The 16,294-nt window shown below is 36.0% G+C and overlaps 4 protein-coding genes across 5 annotated transcripts; 3 read left to right on the top strand and 1 right to left on the bottom strand.

Moving 5' to 3' along the window:
* The first annotated feature begins 2,836 nt into the window (after positions 1-2,836).
* LOC143556283 (auxin response factor 3-like) lies at positions 2,837-6,159 on the top strand. Its single transcript, XM_077045643.1, has 6 exons — positions 2,837-2,878; positions 2,979-3,170; positions 3,756-4,096; positions 5,088-5,280; positions 5,365-5,500; positions 5,580-6,159. The coding sequence occupies exons 1-6, from the start codon at positions 2,837-2,839 to the stop codon at positions 6,068-6,070; spliced, it is 1,395 nt and encodes a 464-aa protein (XP_076901758.1). The 3' UTR covers positions 6,071-6,159.
* Positions 6,160-6,857: 698 nt separating this feature from the next.
* Positions 6,858-7,307, top strand: LOC143556291 (uncharacterized). Its single transcript, XM_077045649.1, has one exon. The coding sequence runs from the start codon at positions 6,858-6,860 to the stop codon at positions 7,305-7,307; it is 450 nt and encodes a 149-aa protein (XP_076901764.1).
* A 3,258-nt stretch (positions 7,308-10,565) lies between these two features.
* Positions 10,566-12,291, top strand: LOC143556282 (protein NUCLEAR FUSION DEFECTIVE 6, mitochondrial-like). 2 transcript variants are annotated; one of them, XM_077045641.1, is made up of 3 exons: positions 10,566-10,797; positions 11,418-11,539; positions 11,937-12,012. In XM_077045641.1, exons 1-3 carry the CDS (start codon positions 10,637-10,639, stop codon positions 11,954-11,956), a joined length of 303 nt encoding a protein of 100 aa, XP_076901756.1. In that variant the 5' UTR covers positions 10,566-10,636; the 3' UTR covers positions 11,957-12,012. The 2 variants fall into 2 exon arrangements, with proteins under 2 accessions (XP_076901756.1, XP_076901757.1); XM_077045642.1 differs by lacking the exon at positions 11,937-12,012 and adding an exon at positions 12,192-12,291 and having other exon boundaries at positions 10,569-10,797.
* A 1,867-nt stretch (positions 12,292-14,158) lies between these two features.
* On the bottom strand, positions 14,159-15,971 carry LOC143556281 (uncharacterized protein At4g28440-like). Its single transcript, XM_077045640.1, has 2 exons — positions 15,683-15,971; positions 14,159-14,657 (listed from the first exon to the last, which is right to left on the bottom strand). Exons 1-2 carry the CDS (start codon positions 15,969-15,971, stop codon positions 14,470-14,472), a joined length of 477 nt encoding a protein of 158 aa, XP_076901755.1. The 3' UTR covers positions 14,159-14,469.
* Positions 15,972-16,294: the final 323 nt, after the last annotated feature.

The raw sequence follows: 16,294 nt of genomic DNA, 5'->3' as shown, positions 1-16,294 counted from the left end.
AAAATCTAAAATATTTTGTTCGTTGTTCTCGTTAAATAAAAAAAACCTCGAGAAAAGATTCCAACGAATTCACTTGAAATCCTTCACATTTTGGAAGGATTTAGAATCCATTTATTTAAAGGAATTGAATTCCAATTTCAATTTCAGTTCCTTGACAACCGAACACACCAACATGGAATTAAAATCCAATTCCAACGAAACAAACACGCTATGTCATGAGATTTTAATTCCAATTCCTTTGAATTCCCACGAATTATATGAAACGAACACGCCCTTAGAAAATGAATTTTGTTGAGGATAATTACGTAACTTATGTATGTAATCACGTACACTTATGCATGTAAAAGAGCATATATGTGCGTAATCATATAATTACAGGGTCAGCTGAACGTATTCGAAGGCCTAAAACTAACTAAAATGTTAGAGGCCTTTCTTTTCTCTCTCTCTCAAAACCCATAATACAATCTTTTATGTTAGATGGATGCTTTATAAAACTGGAGACTAAAGCCTTGGTCTTATATAGCTTACCCACTGATGGCCTTGTACAATCTGATATATATAATCACATAACCGTATATGTATAATAACATAACTTTGCTCACATAATCACGCAATCGCAATCTTTACGTATAGCAATACTATATAAACACACACACTCAAGTAAAAGATGAAATGCTCCATTATTATGACATAATTGTTTTAAAAATAATGAAGTGTGTAAAAGTTACGTTCCTTTTAATAACGAATGGTAAAAGTAGATAAAAATATCAATAATGATGTATATTCCCTTTACGCTATGTTTTTCCGGCTATTTATAAAATTGTCACCAACAGTCGTTGATGTGCCTTTATCAGTGGTCCATATTAACTTTGTAAACCTTTTCAATTTCGTATTTGATTCAGCGCTCTGTAGAAAAGTTGCTAATCGCAATCCATATTTACATAGTAGATACTAAGTTTCGGTCTCAAGACTCGTATTTATACTTGTAAAGTTCTATTTCACTTAGATTAAAGGGCATCTCTTAGAGATCATGTCACTTATCAAAAGTTTCAGAAGGCATCACTTGATTTATTTTAAGTCGAGATAGACAATGTCATGTTTACATTACATTACGATAGCGTGTAAGATGGGTATAAATAAATCGTTAAAACATATATTACATTACCTTTGAATCATTTCAAAATGGCACTATATTCTTTAAGGATTATAATAATTGTCGTTAATGACAAACTACTCTAGCGATTTTACGTGTAAAGATGCATTTTTCACTTCCTTTTGTTTCTATTACTACCTGATTATTATGTTATACATGAGTGGTATCTTAATTTTTATGAGTGAATCTAGGGGTTTCGTTTGCAAGTTATCCACACTTTGATATGAGATTTAGGGTTATTTTTAAATTTATAAAAGGTTTTCTCTGATAGAAGTTATGTTTTTATCTAGAGGTTTCTTGAAATTTAATTCATTTAGGTTTTGATTTTGTTGGTTTTGATGATGTTAATGGTGACAATGAGGATATTGATAATGGTGGTGGGTGGTCAGGTGATGGAGATGGTGTTAAGTGAAGGCATTTAAGGATGATAGGAAACATACACATTTAAAGAATTATTTTAAAACATAAAAAATTTCTTTTATCAAAACCTATATATAAGAGGGAGAGGAGCACCTGTGAGTACCCTTAATTGGGTATGGTACCCTAATGGGGTACACCGGCACCTAACTCATGTGAAGGTGCCTAATTTTGGGTACCGATGAAAGGAGGAAGGGGGAGAGAGCATGCGTATGTGTGTGGAGAGAATAGAGAGTTGGGGTTGTTGAAATGAGTGTTGCCCCTTGTTTAAGCGCATTTAGCGTAGTAGATGATGATGAAGATTAAGGTAGTTTATGTAACCGCCCTCCCTTCAGTAGTGTAAAAGTTGAAATATGCAATACATGATATTGAAATATAAGATAAATTTTGTGAATAAAAATAATTGGTAAAGAAAATTAAAACAAGTTTAAAATCTGTTCGTATAACCTTTGAAGATTGCTTTTGTTGTTTTAGAGATTGAACTTCTTCTCCTGCAAGTGTCATTTTATAAAGAGTATAGCTTACAGATTTCAAATGTTGCTTAAAAGAAAATACTACAAAATGATTTTTATCTTTTTAAAGTAATACAATACAACTATAGAAGTCAAAGATAGAAACTGGATTGGAACGGAAACCCGGCTTGTCCGGGTCGCCTGTCAACTTATCATTCGCATCATCATTCTTCCCTATGCTTGACCCTACTCTATGCTACTTCTTATAATAATAAATATTACAAATTTAAATAAACTTTTAAAGTAGCTTTGTAAAAGGTTTGAAAATTCTCTTTTTTAAGAACAAAACATTAAAATCTACATCGTCTATAGTTTTTAACATGGTAACTGTTTTTTTTTACTTGTTCAATTAACTTTTACTTCTTTTTTTTACTTATGCGTATAACTTTTTTGTTTGCTAATGGTAAAACTTGTTTTTAAAAAGTAAATCAATTTTCATTTTATGCTCTTAAACTAAAAAAATTACTTAAATCAATTTTCACCTAGCGCACGTTAAATCCATCCATGTCCCTTGCCAACCTTTTAATCCCTTGAACACCATTATGCGATTGCCAATGACATATTCTCCAAAGCTTTAACGGGATTCATTGAAGCCTATGTGATCAAGCAATGTAAATCGTGAACATCTCTTGACTTGTTGCACTTTTCCTACGTATGGTCCAAAGTCAGCTCTTTATGTATCGGGATTCATTACGCGTCCAGATTGGTAGTCTATCCACTTAAACTCCTATAATCTATACCTGCTAATAAGGCTATGCCACACGTTTTCTGTCGTGTTGTCGACGTTAAACTTCATGTAAACCCTTTCCTGTGTTTATAATTATTAAATATAGCAAATGAGGGTTTTGGATTATATATATTATTAAATTGTTTCATTTGATATGACAACTAATTAGGCCGAGCAAGGGACTGAGGAAGTGTTTGCTCAAGTTTCACTGATTCCAGGTGAAATTAAGGTTGAAGAAGACAACAATGAAAAACCTTCAACACCACATATGTTCTGTAAAACGCTCACGGCTTCTGATACCAGCACCCATGGCGGATTCTCGGTACCACGCCGAGCTGCCGAAGATTGTTTTCCTCCTCTGGTATGATAATAGCGATACATAGTATATTTTGAATAAAACTAGGTACCGAATAAACGAATACCGTATTGAATGTATTCAGGGCTGGCTCAACGAATGTGAATGTGGAGGCCTATATCGAAACAAGATTTTGTAGCATTTCATGACAATTGCTAAGGAAAAAAATTGCTAATTACAAGTTTTGAACTCATAATCTATATTTTAATAGTAACCAAACCTACCATACATTACTTTGAATTTACTTTACTCATTGTAATATGTCTGTATATAATGTTTTTTCTGGACTTGGGGGGCTTAATTAAGTATGGGCCTAAAGCCCTAACTTATTTTTGCTGTCCCACAAGCCACCACTGAATGTGTTGGTTTGGTACCGGTATTTCATTAGGGTACCTGCTTTGGTATTTTTTTTATTTAGTAAATGTGTTGATTGTATCAAATTCATTTGTAACCAAGGATAAAGAAACCAAAAATCGTATCAATTTCATACGGAATCAACAAATCATAATTCCCAAAACCAAAACATTCAAAATGTATGTATAACTAATTAATGTGTATTGAAGTGTTATTAGTTAATTTTGGATATTGCAGGATTATGAGCAGCAACGGCCTTGGCAAGAGATTGTGGCGAAAGATCTTCACGGAAACGAGTGGAAGTTTCGGCATATTTACAGAGGGCAGCCGAGGCGGCATTTGCTGACTACTGGTTGGAGTGCCTTTGTTAACCACAAGAAACTTGTGTGTGGAGATGCTGTTCTGTTTCTCAGGGGTGAAGATGGAGTTCTCAGATTGGGTGTCCGTCGAGCGGTTCAACTGAAAACTGCGTCGGATTATCCGGTGGCTTCTGCTCAGTTGTTGAATGCTTCCGATTTCACTACCATTGTCAACTCTATATCTCAGAAAACTGTCTTTAATGTGTCCTATAATCCAAGGTATTTCAGTTCACATATGTGGGTTTAGCCAAGCCGAGCCCGAGCTTGTCAAGATTCATGCTTGACTTGGCGCGTTTAACTTTTGAGAGCTGGAGCTCATTAAGGGTTCTTTTCCTAAAGTTCTAGTTCTGCCCGTCAGCAATTTCCAAGCTCGAGCTTGCTCGGGCGGTTTGCTTTCTTATTATTATAATTTTTACGTATAATATTATACTACTAGGATAGAGCCCGTGTGATACACGGGTGATTAAAAAAATAAAACAAAAAAGTTAAATTTAATAATATACATAATACCATATCTTATAGATTCATAAGATATAAATAATTTCATAAAACTCATAGATTAGTAAAAATAATTTGTATTATAAGAAATCAAAATGGAAGGTTGTGAATCTATACCAATTAAGAAAAAAGAAGGCTACCATCAATTCATTCTTGTTGAGTTGGTAAGCCACAAACATTTTAAAATCAAGGTATTGAGTTCAATTTCCACTAACAACATATTTTTCATTTCCTATGTGGATGGTCTAATTGAATGCCATGTGGACAAAATGATTTTGCTTTAATATATTAGTTAGATTAGATTCAATAATGTTTATCGTAGTATAGTATGATGTATAATAATAATTATTATTATAAAAATATATTTAATATACAAATAAAAATTATAATTGTAATAGACTCGCGAGCCAGTTGAACTCGATAAGTGAAACTTACTTTTAGGCTGGATTCAAGTTTTAGTGAGTTGATCTTGAGCAGCTTACAAGCAGTTTGACTTTTTACACCTTTACATATGTTAGTTTCAGTAAGTTGTGTGTGCAGTATAACATTTTTCACATATATACGAGTCTATATAACATTTTCCACATATCATGCAGGCTCGTATAAATTCTTATTTTATTTTTATGCGCGCTGTATAACTTGTGAATAGCGCGCCACTGGTGTTCATATAACCTGTATTTTCGCATAATCATAACTTTCCAACGTCTTGTAGGAGTGGGTCAAAATTCATTGTACCATACCATCAGTTTCTCAAGAGTCTTGAGAACAAATTCACACCGGGAATGAGGTTTAATCTGCGGTTTGAAACCGATGATGCTAATGAGAGGCTGTGCACAGGGGTCATAACCGGGATTGGTGACATTGATCCTGTTAACTGGCCTGGATCAAAGTGGAGGTGTCTGATGGTAGGCAAGTTTATATACTTACAGTCATTTATTTACCGGTTCAAATCAAATAATCTTAAATCTTAATGTTTTCGTATATTAAAGGTAAGGTGGGATTGTGTGGAAGCCACAAAGCAAAACCGAGTTTCACTATGGGAGATCGAGGGGCGTGACAGCATCTTGCCACCCGTTTCCAAAAGGATGAAGACCGATTTCCTGCCCAAACTTCAAGTCCTTGAAGGTCGGTTTTGATGTTCATTTCTGTTTGCTTTCATGCTACAAAAATGTTGACTTTTTAAAACTCTTTACATTTTATACAGATGGGGTAGGAAGATCATTAGATTTCAAGAATTCTTTAGGATTTCAGAAGGTTTTGCAAGGTCAAGAAGTTTTTAATTATAGTCGTCGTCCCTCTGGGATCATTGGATCAAGAAACTCGATGATATCTTTATTAAGGAACGATCTCAGAAACCGAGCCTTTCCGTCCAGTGAGGTCTTGCAAGGTCAAGAAATAGTTTGTAACAATATGCACCATCCACTGGTTATGCATTTCCCGAATGCAATCGTGCAGCCTACTTTCTCTCCTCCGGTAATCGTGGCCAATGATTCAAGGCGTATGGGTTTCGGTCAGGGATATTTGGGGCAGCATAATAGTTACAGCCAACACGACACGATTTCTAGTCTTTTGACTGAGAAGAGTCGATGCATTAAACCGATCCCGAGCCTGAATCAATCTCACATTGGGCCACAAGAATCGGTTTCGACTTGTAGAAGTAGTTGCAGGCTGTTTGGTTTTACCCTTTGGTCTTAAGAGGCAGATGATTTAGTTTCTCTTGTTTAATGTATCAGTATTCTATTTTTGTTAGGTACAATTTTCTGTTTATTGGAGTTTATGGTTTTTGATTAATAACGCATTATTTCGAGTAGCATGTAGATGGAAGGACATGTCAGTTATCCTATTATGAACACAATGTTGGTTATTGTTGTTCGGTCGAGAAAAAGGCTGATAAAACCCTGAAATTTGATTGATTAAAATAAACAAGAACAAAGATAGTTGACCCGAGTCGAGATGCCAATTCTCCAAATATATAAAACATGGATACTGTAGAACCTAAAACAAGATCCTATAAATAGACACAATTTTATAATAATCGTTGCGGTTTCTTAGACCGTTCATTGTCATCACTCCTCACCCATTTGTCTCTCTTGAACCCTTCATCTTAAGAAGGGTTTGTATCAAAGGCCCAACCCGTGAGTTTTGGGGTGGAAAGCCAAGTAACTACAACAACTAAGTCATGGGCTTAAAGTTGTGTTACAAGGGTACGCTTCCATAAGAGAGCTATCATACAAATTTTTGAGTTATAATTCTTATGTGTAATAATATTGGGAGTTGTCTTGTGTTTGTTTTATATATATATATATATATATATATATATATATATATATATATTGTTTTGAGTTATATCGATTTAATCCTTGACATATTTTGTAACATAGTAAGCTAATAATTTGTGCTTTCCCCCCACCATGTCCATTATGGTAATATCACACCCACCAAAGCCATAGCTATCCAATCCGAACAAACTCAAACCACAAAAATGGAAGAAACCACATGGGAACAAAGACACCATGCCCTAACTCACATCCTAACCCACCCTACACACACCCCAGCTCTCCACTCTCAATTCTTCATCTCCACCCAAATCCCATGCTACCTCAACTGGGACTACCCTCCAATCCTGTGTCCCAAACACAACCAATTCCAATGGCTTATTGGCCTATTCCTCAAAAGGGTATCCAAATTAGGTGTCATTAACCAAATTTCTTGGAGGTCAAAGTGCCCTTACCAACAGCCACCACCATTGGTGCTTGCTAAGGGTGTTGAAGAGGCCAAATGGGGTGATGAAGATAAGATAGAGTATATGAGAAAAAGGCTTAGAAGGAAGAAGCTTGGAAATGATATCAACCCTTGGATTCCTATCTTGTTACCAAATGCTATCTTGTTGTCCTTTTTGTTCTGGGATCCTTATCATGATGATCAACCATGAAATCCCAAATTTTTCTAAAAATAAAAAGGTTGTTTATTATATGTGATTGATTATTTTATTGTTATGTATATTTATTTTATTTGTTTTTGCTTCATTTTAATCAAACTAACTATTCACGAACCATGTTGTATTATTTGTACTTTATGTATAAGGTGATGTACCTTGTAATATATTAGAAAATGTTGTAGTAATAAATTTAAAATTATTTTTTCAATCTTTTATGCAAAATTTAATGTATGTTCCTTTCAACTTAAAAGTAAAAACTTAATCTATCTTCATCTTTATTAAAGCAAATTATATCTATTTTATTTTCTTACTTGCTTTCTATTACAACATAAAGAGTGTGCACAAGTGCCACGAAGTTTATATCATATAATACTATTTGTATTAATGTTTTAAAATTGGAATGAACGGAGATGTGAAACAAGTAGTGTTCGGTTACATAAATGAGCCGGATGGTTTTTGAGTAAATGAGGACAGATCGTTAAAAGACAAAGGCTAAGGCCACGGGGGGTGGTCTTTTATAGGTGGCCATCACGCGTGATGGTCACGGGAACACCGTCGCCGGTCCTCCCATCATTGATGGGGGACCGACCGTGATGGCCATCACGCACTCAATTCGACCGTTGGAGAAGCTTGTTACTGTTGAGAGGAGATAAAAAAAGAACTTAATTAACCTATATAAATATAATCAAATCCATCTTCAAATCCAACTCAAATCCTCTACTACAAACAACATTCTAACATCACACAAATGGATGGTTCAAAGAAACGTGGCTCGGGTTCAAAGAAAACCCAATCCCGACTAAAGGTTCGACAAAATCTTGGCGAGCCGGCGAGATTCCGATTACAAGATGAACCCGACACAACCCAACCATTCCAACCACAACCTTTTCAATCACAACCGTTCCAAAACCAACAATTTCAAGCTCAAACATTTAATTCACCGTTTTCATCGACACCGTATCAAAACCAACCGTTTATTCCACCTTTTTCTAGCCAAATATTTCAAAATCATCCTTTTGAAACGTTTCAATCTCAACCGTCACAAACGTCCGTCGATCCTTTAGAGGATAACAATGTTATACATCAATTTGCACGTGCTTTTCGTGATGAAGACGACGATGTGGATGAAGATGAACCCGCGGAGGAGCCTGCGGAGGAAGATGCCATCGTCCGTAGACCTTGGTCGTCCGCGGAGGAGGTCGCCTTGACCAAGGCTTATTTACACGCCTCCGAAACAAAAAAACACGGAAACCAACAAAAACGAGAGTTGTTATGGAGACGTGTTATTGCACATTTCGAAAAACTTCCCGGTGCAACCGATCGAAACATGGATAAAATGACTTCCAAGTGGGGAGATTTGAATAGAAAAATGTCAAAATTTAATGCTTGCTACATCCAATTGCGAATTATTTTTTTAAATTTATTAGTTCAATTTTTTTTATAATTTATTACTTTATTTTTACAATTTTGATATATATATATTTTTCGAAATGTTTTGTAGAGCCGAGATCCACAAAGCGGAGCGAGCGAGACGACTATCATAAAGAACGCCTTGAGCAATTATATCAAGATTTTCCGATATAAATCTTTTCCCCACTTGGATGCGTGGGAGATTGCGAGACACCACCCGAAGTGGGAACCGGTTCCCGTGGTCGACATGGACGGACCGACGGCTCCAAGGAAAAAAGGATCTTCTTCAAAAAGATCAAAAACTTCCGATTCCGGGAACTACACAACGTCTACCGACGGCTTGTCAAGCAAAACGCCGAACATGAACTTGAACGATCAACCAGGAGACGATCCCGACGAAGACACACCCACACCCACACGGCCGCATCGCAAGAAAAGTGGGGAATCGTCAAGATTAGGAAAGGAAACGGTGGCCGAGGACTTCAACGAATACAAGTCGGCTAAGTTGGCGGAAATGGTCGAGACGAAGGAGCGAAAGCAACTAGCTCTTGCTTCAAAATTAAAACGTGACGAGACGTATATCAACCATTTGAATGAAAACAAAAAAAACGCCTATTTAACATTCATCGTACAACCGCACGAACATCTTAACGAACCCTTTAGATCGATCCTACTTCAACGCAAACGCGAGCTATGCGAGAAGTGAGGTTGGGAAGCGCCGTAGGTTATTTTTTGTCGGTTTTTTTAATTTATTTATCTTTGTAATATTTATTTAATCTTGTTTTATTTTTTATTTAATTTAACCTTGTTTTAGTATTTATTATAAAAAAAATAAAAAAATAAAAAAAAATTTCATTACACCATCACCCCCACCAAAATTTCATCACTAGTGATGGAAAGTGGTGGGGTGAGGTGGCACACCGTGATTGGTGGTTGCAAGTTATGGTTTTTAAACCACCCCCACCCCCACCCCCACCCCCCTAAACCAAAATGTTGAGTTAGTAAAGTGTTGGAAGTGATTAATTCGACTGCTGGCCTCATCCAACTGCTGAAGAAATGTTATGTAAGCGCATGAGGTTAGCTTAGTGGTCCATATGGTTAGGATTTTGTGTCTGTATGACATTAGGCTACGTATTCACTCATAAATTTTAGTTGTAAAATAAAGTATGTTAAACTAGTATGTTAAACTTAAAAAAAGGTGGAGTACAGAAATAAAAAAAGTTATGCAAGTCTTGATAGTTTTTTTTCCCTAAATCAAATTTCATATTTTCTATGCATATGGCTACATTTATTTATGATCATATTTCAAAATATCACAAGCAGTTCTGACATAAGTTGCGACAACTAAGTTTCATCCGCATGGATTAGTTCCCTAACTATTGCAAAAACTAATGGGGTTTGTGCTATCGCCTATGAAAGTAGAGGCGTAAACTAGCCGAGTCAAGCCGAACCGGGCCTAAGCTAGGCTCATTTTTTTTTACTTACAAGAGCTCAAGCTCAAACTTGGCTCATTTCAAGCTCTTTCTCTAAAATTCAAACTCGAATCGTGAGTAAACTCGGATAAGGTTCGTTTTTTGTTTTTTTAATTTATATACATTTTTCTTATAAACTTGAGAAAACCCTTAAGCGAGCCTAAACTTTGCACGAGCTCGTGTAAAATACTTTAAACGACCCAAGGCTCGGTTCAAGCTTGGTTTTGCAGTGTGAAAGTAATGCATAAAACTTCAAAAGTGTAAAAACTTAAAAATACACATACACAAGGTTCATTAAGACTCAACACGCCTAAACGACCTTTTCCCGTACAAGGTTCAAGCTAAGACTCAAGTCTACTAAATAAGGAAACCCAAGGGACGAAATACTTAAATAATTCCACCCCCAAAACCCCAGTTTACAGATCCCAAACCCCTGTACTAATGGCAACCGCCGGCGCAGCCAGGTCCGTGTTCCGCAACGCCACCGCCGTCCGCTCGGCGGCTTCTAGAATCTCCGGTGGTGCTAAGCCCAGTGTCACGTCGTCCGCACGCTCAGCCTTCCGTATCCCCACTCAAAAACCCCTTTCTCATCGCATTTTCAGGTTATTAATTACTTTCGTACTTCATCATCATCATTTACGCTTGTTTCTATATTAATAATATTCATTCAGTTAATTCAATATCAGACTTTATATTCACGTCTCCAGTTTCAGTGATTTAAGTGGTAATGGTTTAATTATGATCTGTTTTCTTCATTTTTTAGGTTAAATTGCCTAGGCTTAGGATGCATAGCTATGCCTGTAAATGAATTGAACGTGCAGTGTACTGTTTGACAGGAAGTTTGTTTATGTTCATTTATTTAACATCAGGAATCATTTATGTTCGTGAACGTTTGTTTATGTTAGTTTAAATACCAAGTAACTAAATATATTCTGTATTTTATAATTCTAACCAAGTGTGTCCATGTATGTTTGTTTGTGTTCGTTCATATATGTTTGTTTATGTTCAGAACTTTTCGTATAGATTTTTAGCAAACGAGCATAAATGAACGCGAACATGTTTATTTTTAAACGAACGAACATGAACACAAATATTTGTCAATTAATTGTTCATGTTTGTGATCTTTCGGTTCATTTACAGTTTGAAGTGTGGATCTGCTGTTGCTGTAATGGAGTTTATGTAAGATTTTTTATTAGTGTTCTATGTGAATTGCTTAAATTAGGTCACCGGTTGAAATGAGCTGTGTCTCTGTGGAATCAATGCTACCGTTTCACTCAGCTACTGCATCTGCGTTGCTGACATCAATGCTTTCGGCTCCGAGGACCTGTGGTTGGACGCTTGAAGGTATGTCTGGTTTACTATTTTATTCGTGTGTGTGTTATCTTAATATCTCATACAATGCCCAAATCCCAATTCTATGTTATGTGTCTCTTGAAATGCTACAAGTAATGTAATTTATATTCTTAGTTCTTCATGGTGCGGGTAACCACATTAACAGTTCTTAGATAAATTAGATATATTAACGGCATTAGCAAACATTTCTTGGTGAGGGTTGAGTTTTCTAGTGACCGGTTCATCACAGTTATAAAAAACGATTTTGGATTGTTTCAAGATTATAGCTTGTTTCATGTGTTGAATAGAGCATAATGCTGAGCAGTGTATAAGTAGGATAACAGTACAATGGTCTTATTCATTAAGTTTAGATATACAAGTATGCTGCTGATTCAGTACTTTTAATCAGATCTGAACGACGATGTATGATGACTTATTGGAAGGATCCGGGTGTGCTGCAAGAATGCATGATAACTAGAAGCAAGTCTGGATTCACTTACATTGTTATAGTTTTTAACTTTTATCGTACTTGAACCTTTTAGGATGATAATATTTTGATGTTTGAACAGCATTCATAAATAGACTTAGTGTCATGTGTTTTTCACATGATGGATTGTATTTAGGAAAGGCTTATGTTGTTTGACATGGAGTTTTGTTTGTTTAGGGCTGTGATTGGGTGTCTTTCGGAATGAAGAGTTACCATGTTTCCCTACGGTTTTTCATTCGGGTAAATTGTTTGTTGATTGTAGATGGATGATTTTATGGATGACTTTGCCTAGCTATCAAGATTCAACTGGACCTTGTAATGGATGATTGATGTTTTTGAAAACTTTTAAGCCTGGTTTATAAATGATTATTTGTTAAAAGACGATGTTGATTATTCATGTTTTGAAGGCATGGAACAAATTGCTTTTGAGTTAAAAGTTTACTTGCACATACCTAAATGTTCGATTGTGTCGTTTCGAGCCAAGTATGCTACAACTCCTATGGACAAGATAAAAGTTAAATTCACAAATACGTGACTCTGCAAGTTGAATAGTTTATTTTATTGGTGTAAATGGTTTCTCGAATCCTATTTACGCTTTAACTTGTTTATTGTGCTTTAATCCTGTTAATTCAAGCTAGACGTCATGCTTAATGTAAACAACCATTCGCGTTTCAACTTTTAGTTGCACATTTGCTTTACTTCTCTCATGCTTTAATCCCATTAACTCAGACTAAAAATCATGTTTAATGTATGGTATCATTCATGTAACAACTTTTTGGTTCATACTCAGCAAAATTCACATGCCTTAAGCAAACTCTAGCATTATCCATTTTCTTTGTGAAATCTGAAACCAGAATGACAGCAAAGACACACTTGGAATTTAAACGAGCAATCAGTAACCCATAATTCATTTTAACACATACAAAAAGATTGTTATGTTGGTGTTTTTGGTAATCGGTGATGGTGATCCAACACGCTAAGCGGTCTTTAGTTGGTTTGTAAGCATACGATCGGTTGCCTATGTATGTTGATTGAAAGTTGGGAGCACAACAGTTGAGAAGAGTGGGATCTATGGCCGTGCATATTGGGTGGTTTGAATTGGATAAACTCTCTTGGTGGCCTGTGAACAAACATATTGAATATGTATATTCTTGTTTTACGCATAAATTGTTCAATGTATCTTTATTTTCATTAAAAGTTTATCCATCACAATTTTAGTCACATATAATTTTGGTTTGGATGTATGATGTTTGCTATAATAGTTCCACATATCATAAACATTTCATAGCAGAAGACATTATAGCACCAAAAAAAAGCATAATACATGACCAAAGTTGTATATGCAAGTGTAGATTCAAGGAGATAAAGAATGTCATTCACATAGAATATGACCATGGATTTTGCAGGATTAGAGTCTGACTGAAAGTAAATGCACAACTAAGAGCATTCTCAGCTCGTTCTCTAAAATTATATGAGAATTTGTAAATTATATGATATGGTTATAAATAGTTGTGAGTAAATGAGAGAAAATGTTATAGGGGAAAGTTAAATTTGATGTTTCACTGTTCATATCGTATAATTTTTTAATATTTTCTAAAAGTGGTTGTGAGTGAAGGAAAGAGAAAAGATAATGATAAAGATATAAAAAGTATTATTTAATTAAATAGGAGAGAGAAAAACAATGATTTTTAGTGTAATTATATGATATATGGATATAGGGTAGGGAATGGGCTAGGAATGCTTTAGGCTGAAGTTGAAAAATTTTCTATGGCATAACTATATGAAGGTATAATATGCGAGTAGAGCTCATTTGCAAGAGAATGTACTTCACATAGAACATAAAGCATACATTACATGAGATTAAAGTCCGATATGCGAGTGGAGGTAAATACGCAACCAAGGAATCACCTATCACATGATTACAGATGAATTTTTCTCGGGCATAATTCAAAAGGTATAATACACTCGAGAAAAGGACTACATAATTTTCTCAATAATTTATGGGGATGTTAGTGTAAACAAACAATTTTACACTCAAAAGATCATGTAGTTTGGTCTAAGCTGACGAACCTTAAAAAGTGATTTTGTAGTCACATGAGGATTACACTTCAAACCTCAGTTCAAAAAGAACCACGCCTCATTCATGTGGCCATTTGAACCTTAACATGTCAACACAACAATCAAAAGAGAGAATCTTTTACAAATTACTACTAATAAAACAGTCTGATAACCAAACGTAACCACAAAAGCCGGCGAGGTATCAAGATAATTCAAAAGATAAATCTTTTTACAAAGTTAACCAACTTAGAAGGCCACTAGACTTAGTTCCATTACATGTGAAAATAAGATTAACACAAAAGGACTAAACTGACCTTCTCCAAGTAGCCGTATACCAAAACCCCAGGAGTCACAAGAAAATTATACCTCGCTCGGCATACCAGATAAAAAAAAGTCATCAGTCGGTAACGTTAACCAACTCATACTCCACCAGAGACAAGTTGTTATCTTCCTTAACAGTGAAACTTGCATCTTCGGTAACCTCAATCCGGCCCCACTTATCAACAGCTAGCCTCATCGACCCTTTGAACATATCAATCTTTGCATTTCGGATGATCACAGTCGTTCCAGCCTTCATTAAGTCAACTGTATTACAAGTTCAATTATCATTAGCTAAATAAATGAATAATCAATCGAACTAAAAGAGAAAGTATAATGCATCATCTTCTAAATGACCCTGCAAGTTGCTACAAATCCGCAGCTCACATAAACAAAATTAAATTCGGATAACTGGAAGTCTCTTCAAGCCTTCAACAGGCACCAAAAAGAATAAAACTGATAACAAATTCTATATCATCAATAATGAAAGCATCCATAAGATTTTGCAGTGTGGTAAAAATCGGGTGTATGCGAGGATTAATCAGTAATTGATAGTAGTGCAAACGGGCCTGAGCCGCTCGCTAGCTACTTGAGCTCGGACCGATAAAAACCTCAAAATGAGAGCTTTTTCAAGCCCCAACCTCAAATAAAGTCGTTTACTTATCGAGCCCAAGCTTGAGCCTTGTATGAGAAGCTCGTTTATGCTCGCTGAGACTTAACGAGCTTTATGTATTTTTATATTTTTATGTTTTACCTATCATGGGCTTCTAGATATTAAATTCACACTGCACAGTCGAGCTTTGTCTTGTTTAGGGTACTACATGAACTCGAGCCGAGCTTAGGCTCATTTAAAGTTTTTCAAAGGACATATACAAATAAATAAACGTATATAAAATTATATATTAAATAATAAAAGAGCTGAACCCTAGCTTAAAAAACAACTCACAACAAGAGCCCGAGCCAAGCTCGAGCTTAAAAAACAATTCACGGCCCATGCTCAAGCTTTACACGAGCTGGGCTCTTGTAACTCGAAACAAGCCGAGCTCTTGCAAATCAAAACGAGCTGAGCTCGAGCTCGAACCTAGTCAAGATCGGGCTTGGCTCATTCACACCCTAGACTGATGCAATTTCACCTAACTGACTCGAGCCCATTTATTGGCAGTTTATCAAACTCTGAAAAACTAAACCAAAACCAGACCTTTTTATTATTTTTAAAAGCAAACCTAAACATCGGTATACCACATATACATATTTACACAATAACATCTACCAAACGTCAAAAAAAAACAGACCTTGATCGTTACGAGCAGTGAACAAAATAGTCCCAGTCTCATCACCAATAAGACACTCAGCAATCCGAGTATTAGCCGCACCAGGACGGCTACTAAACGACGCCGTATTGCGAGGCTTCTTATCCAAAACCGTAGTCGACGACAGAACCTTAACAGACAACGTATGGCCGTTGGTTCCAGGTTTCAGGTCACCCACTTTCACGAACACCGGCTTACGCTTGACGACTGGTCGTCCGCCTTGTGCCGGTGGTTGCTGGGTTGTTTCTGCTGTGTCGTTGACAGTCGCCATCGCCGCCGTTGAAATGGAGTAATTGGAGTTCAGTTGGTTGGTTGGTAAATCGATAAACCCTAAAATCCCAAATGTGATGTGAGCGAGAATTGAAGGGTGAACCACTTTTTGTTGTTGCGGTTTGGGGGTTTTGAGATTTGAAGTATGGCAAAAATCTACCCTCTTGGTTTCACTTGTTCAATTTTTATATAATTGTATTCATGGGAAAATTTCCAAAACAACCCTTCCGAGGAGGGATAATTCATATTTGTCCATTGCTTTTTGAATATTCTCAAAATGCCCATACAAAGCTCGTCGACGGTGACACATTTGTAATCGTGCCG

Source organism: Bidens hawaiensis, unplaced genomic scaffold, assembly GCF_021521415.1.
Source record: "Bidens hawaiensis isolate Kalapana, Puna unplaced genomic scaffold, B.hawaiensis_p1.1 tig00018507_1, whole genome shotgun sequence".
Classification (NCBI taxonomy): Eukaryota; Viridiplantae; Streptophyta; class Magnoliopsida; order Asterales; family Asteraceae; genus Bidens; species Bidens hawaiensis.
Note: the sequence above shows the minus strand (reverse complement) of the source record. Positions and strands in the feature narration are given on the sequence as shown.

Bases quoted from the DNA above. Each gene is read 5' to 3' on its own strand.
- LOC143556283 (XM_077045643.1), top strand. From the start codon at position 2,837: ATGCCACACGTTTTCTGTCGTGTTGTCGACGTTAAACTTCAT. The intron at 4,097-5,087 runs GTATTTCAGTTC...AACGTCTTGTAG, and splicing joins AATGTGTCCTATAATCCAAG to GAGTGGGTCAAAATTCATTG. The intron at 5,501-5,579 runs GTCGGTTTTGAT...CATTTTATACAG, and splicing joins CAAACTTCAAGTCCTTGAAG to ATGGGGTAGGAAGATCATTA.
- LOC143556291 (XM_077045649.1), top strand. From the start codon at position 6,858: ATGGAAGAAACCACATGGGAACAAAGACACCATGCCCTAACTCACATC.
- LOC143556282 (XM_077045641.1), top strand. From the start codon at position 10,637: ATGGCAACCGCCGGCGCAGCCAGGTCCGTGTTCCGCAACGCCACCGCC. The intron at 10,798-11,417 runs GTTATTAATTAC...TGCTTAAATTAG, and splicing joins CTTTCTCATCGCATTTTCAG to GTCACCGGTTGAAATGAGCT. The intron at 11,540-11,936 runs GTATGTCTGGTT...ACTTTTAATCAG, and splicing joins CTGTGGTTGGACGCTTGAAG to ATCTGAACGACGATGTATGA.
- LOC143556281 (XM_077045640.1), bottom strand. From the start codon at position 15,971: ATGGCGACTGTCAACGACACAGCAGAAACAACCCAGCAACCACCGGCA. The intron at 14,658-15,682 runs GTCTGTTTTTTT...CTTGTAATACAG, and splicing joins CACTGCTCGTAACGATCAAG to TTGACTTAATGAAGGCTGGA.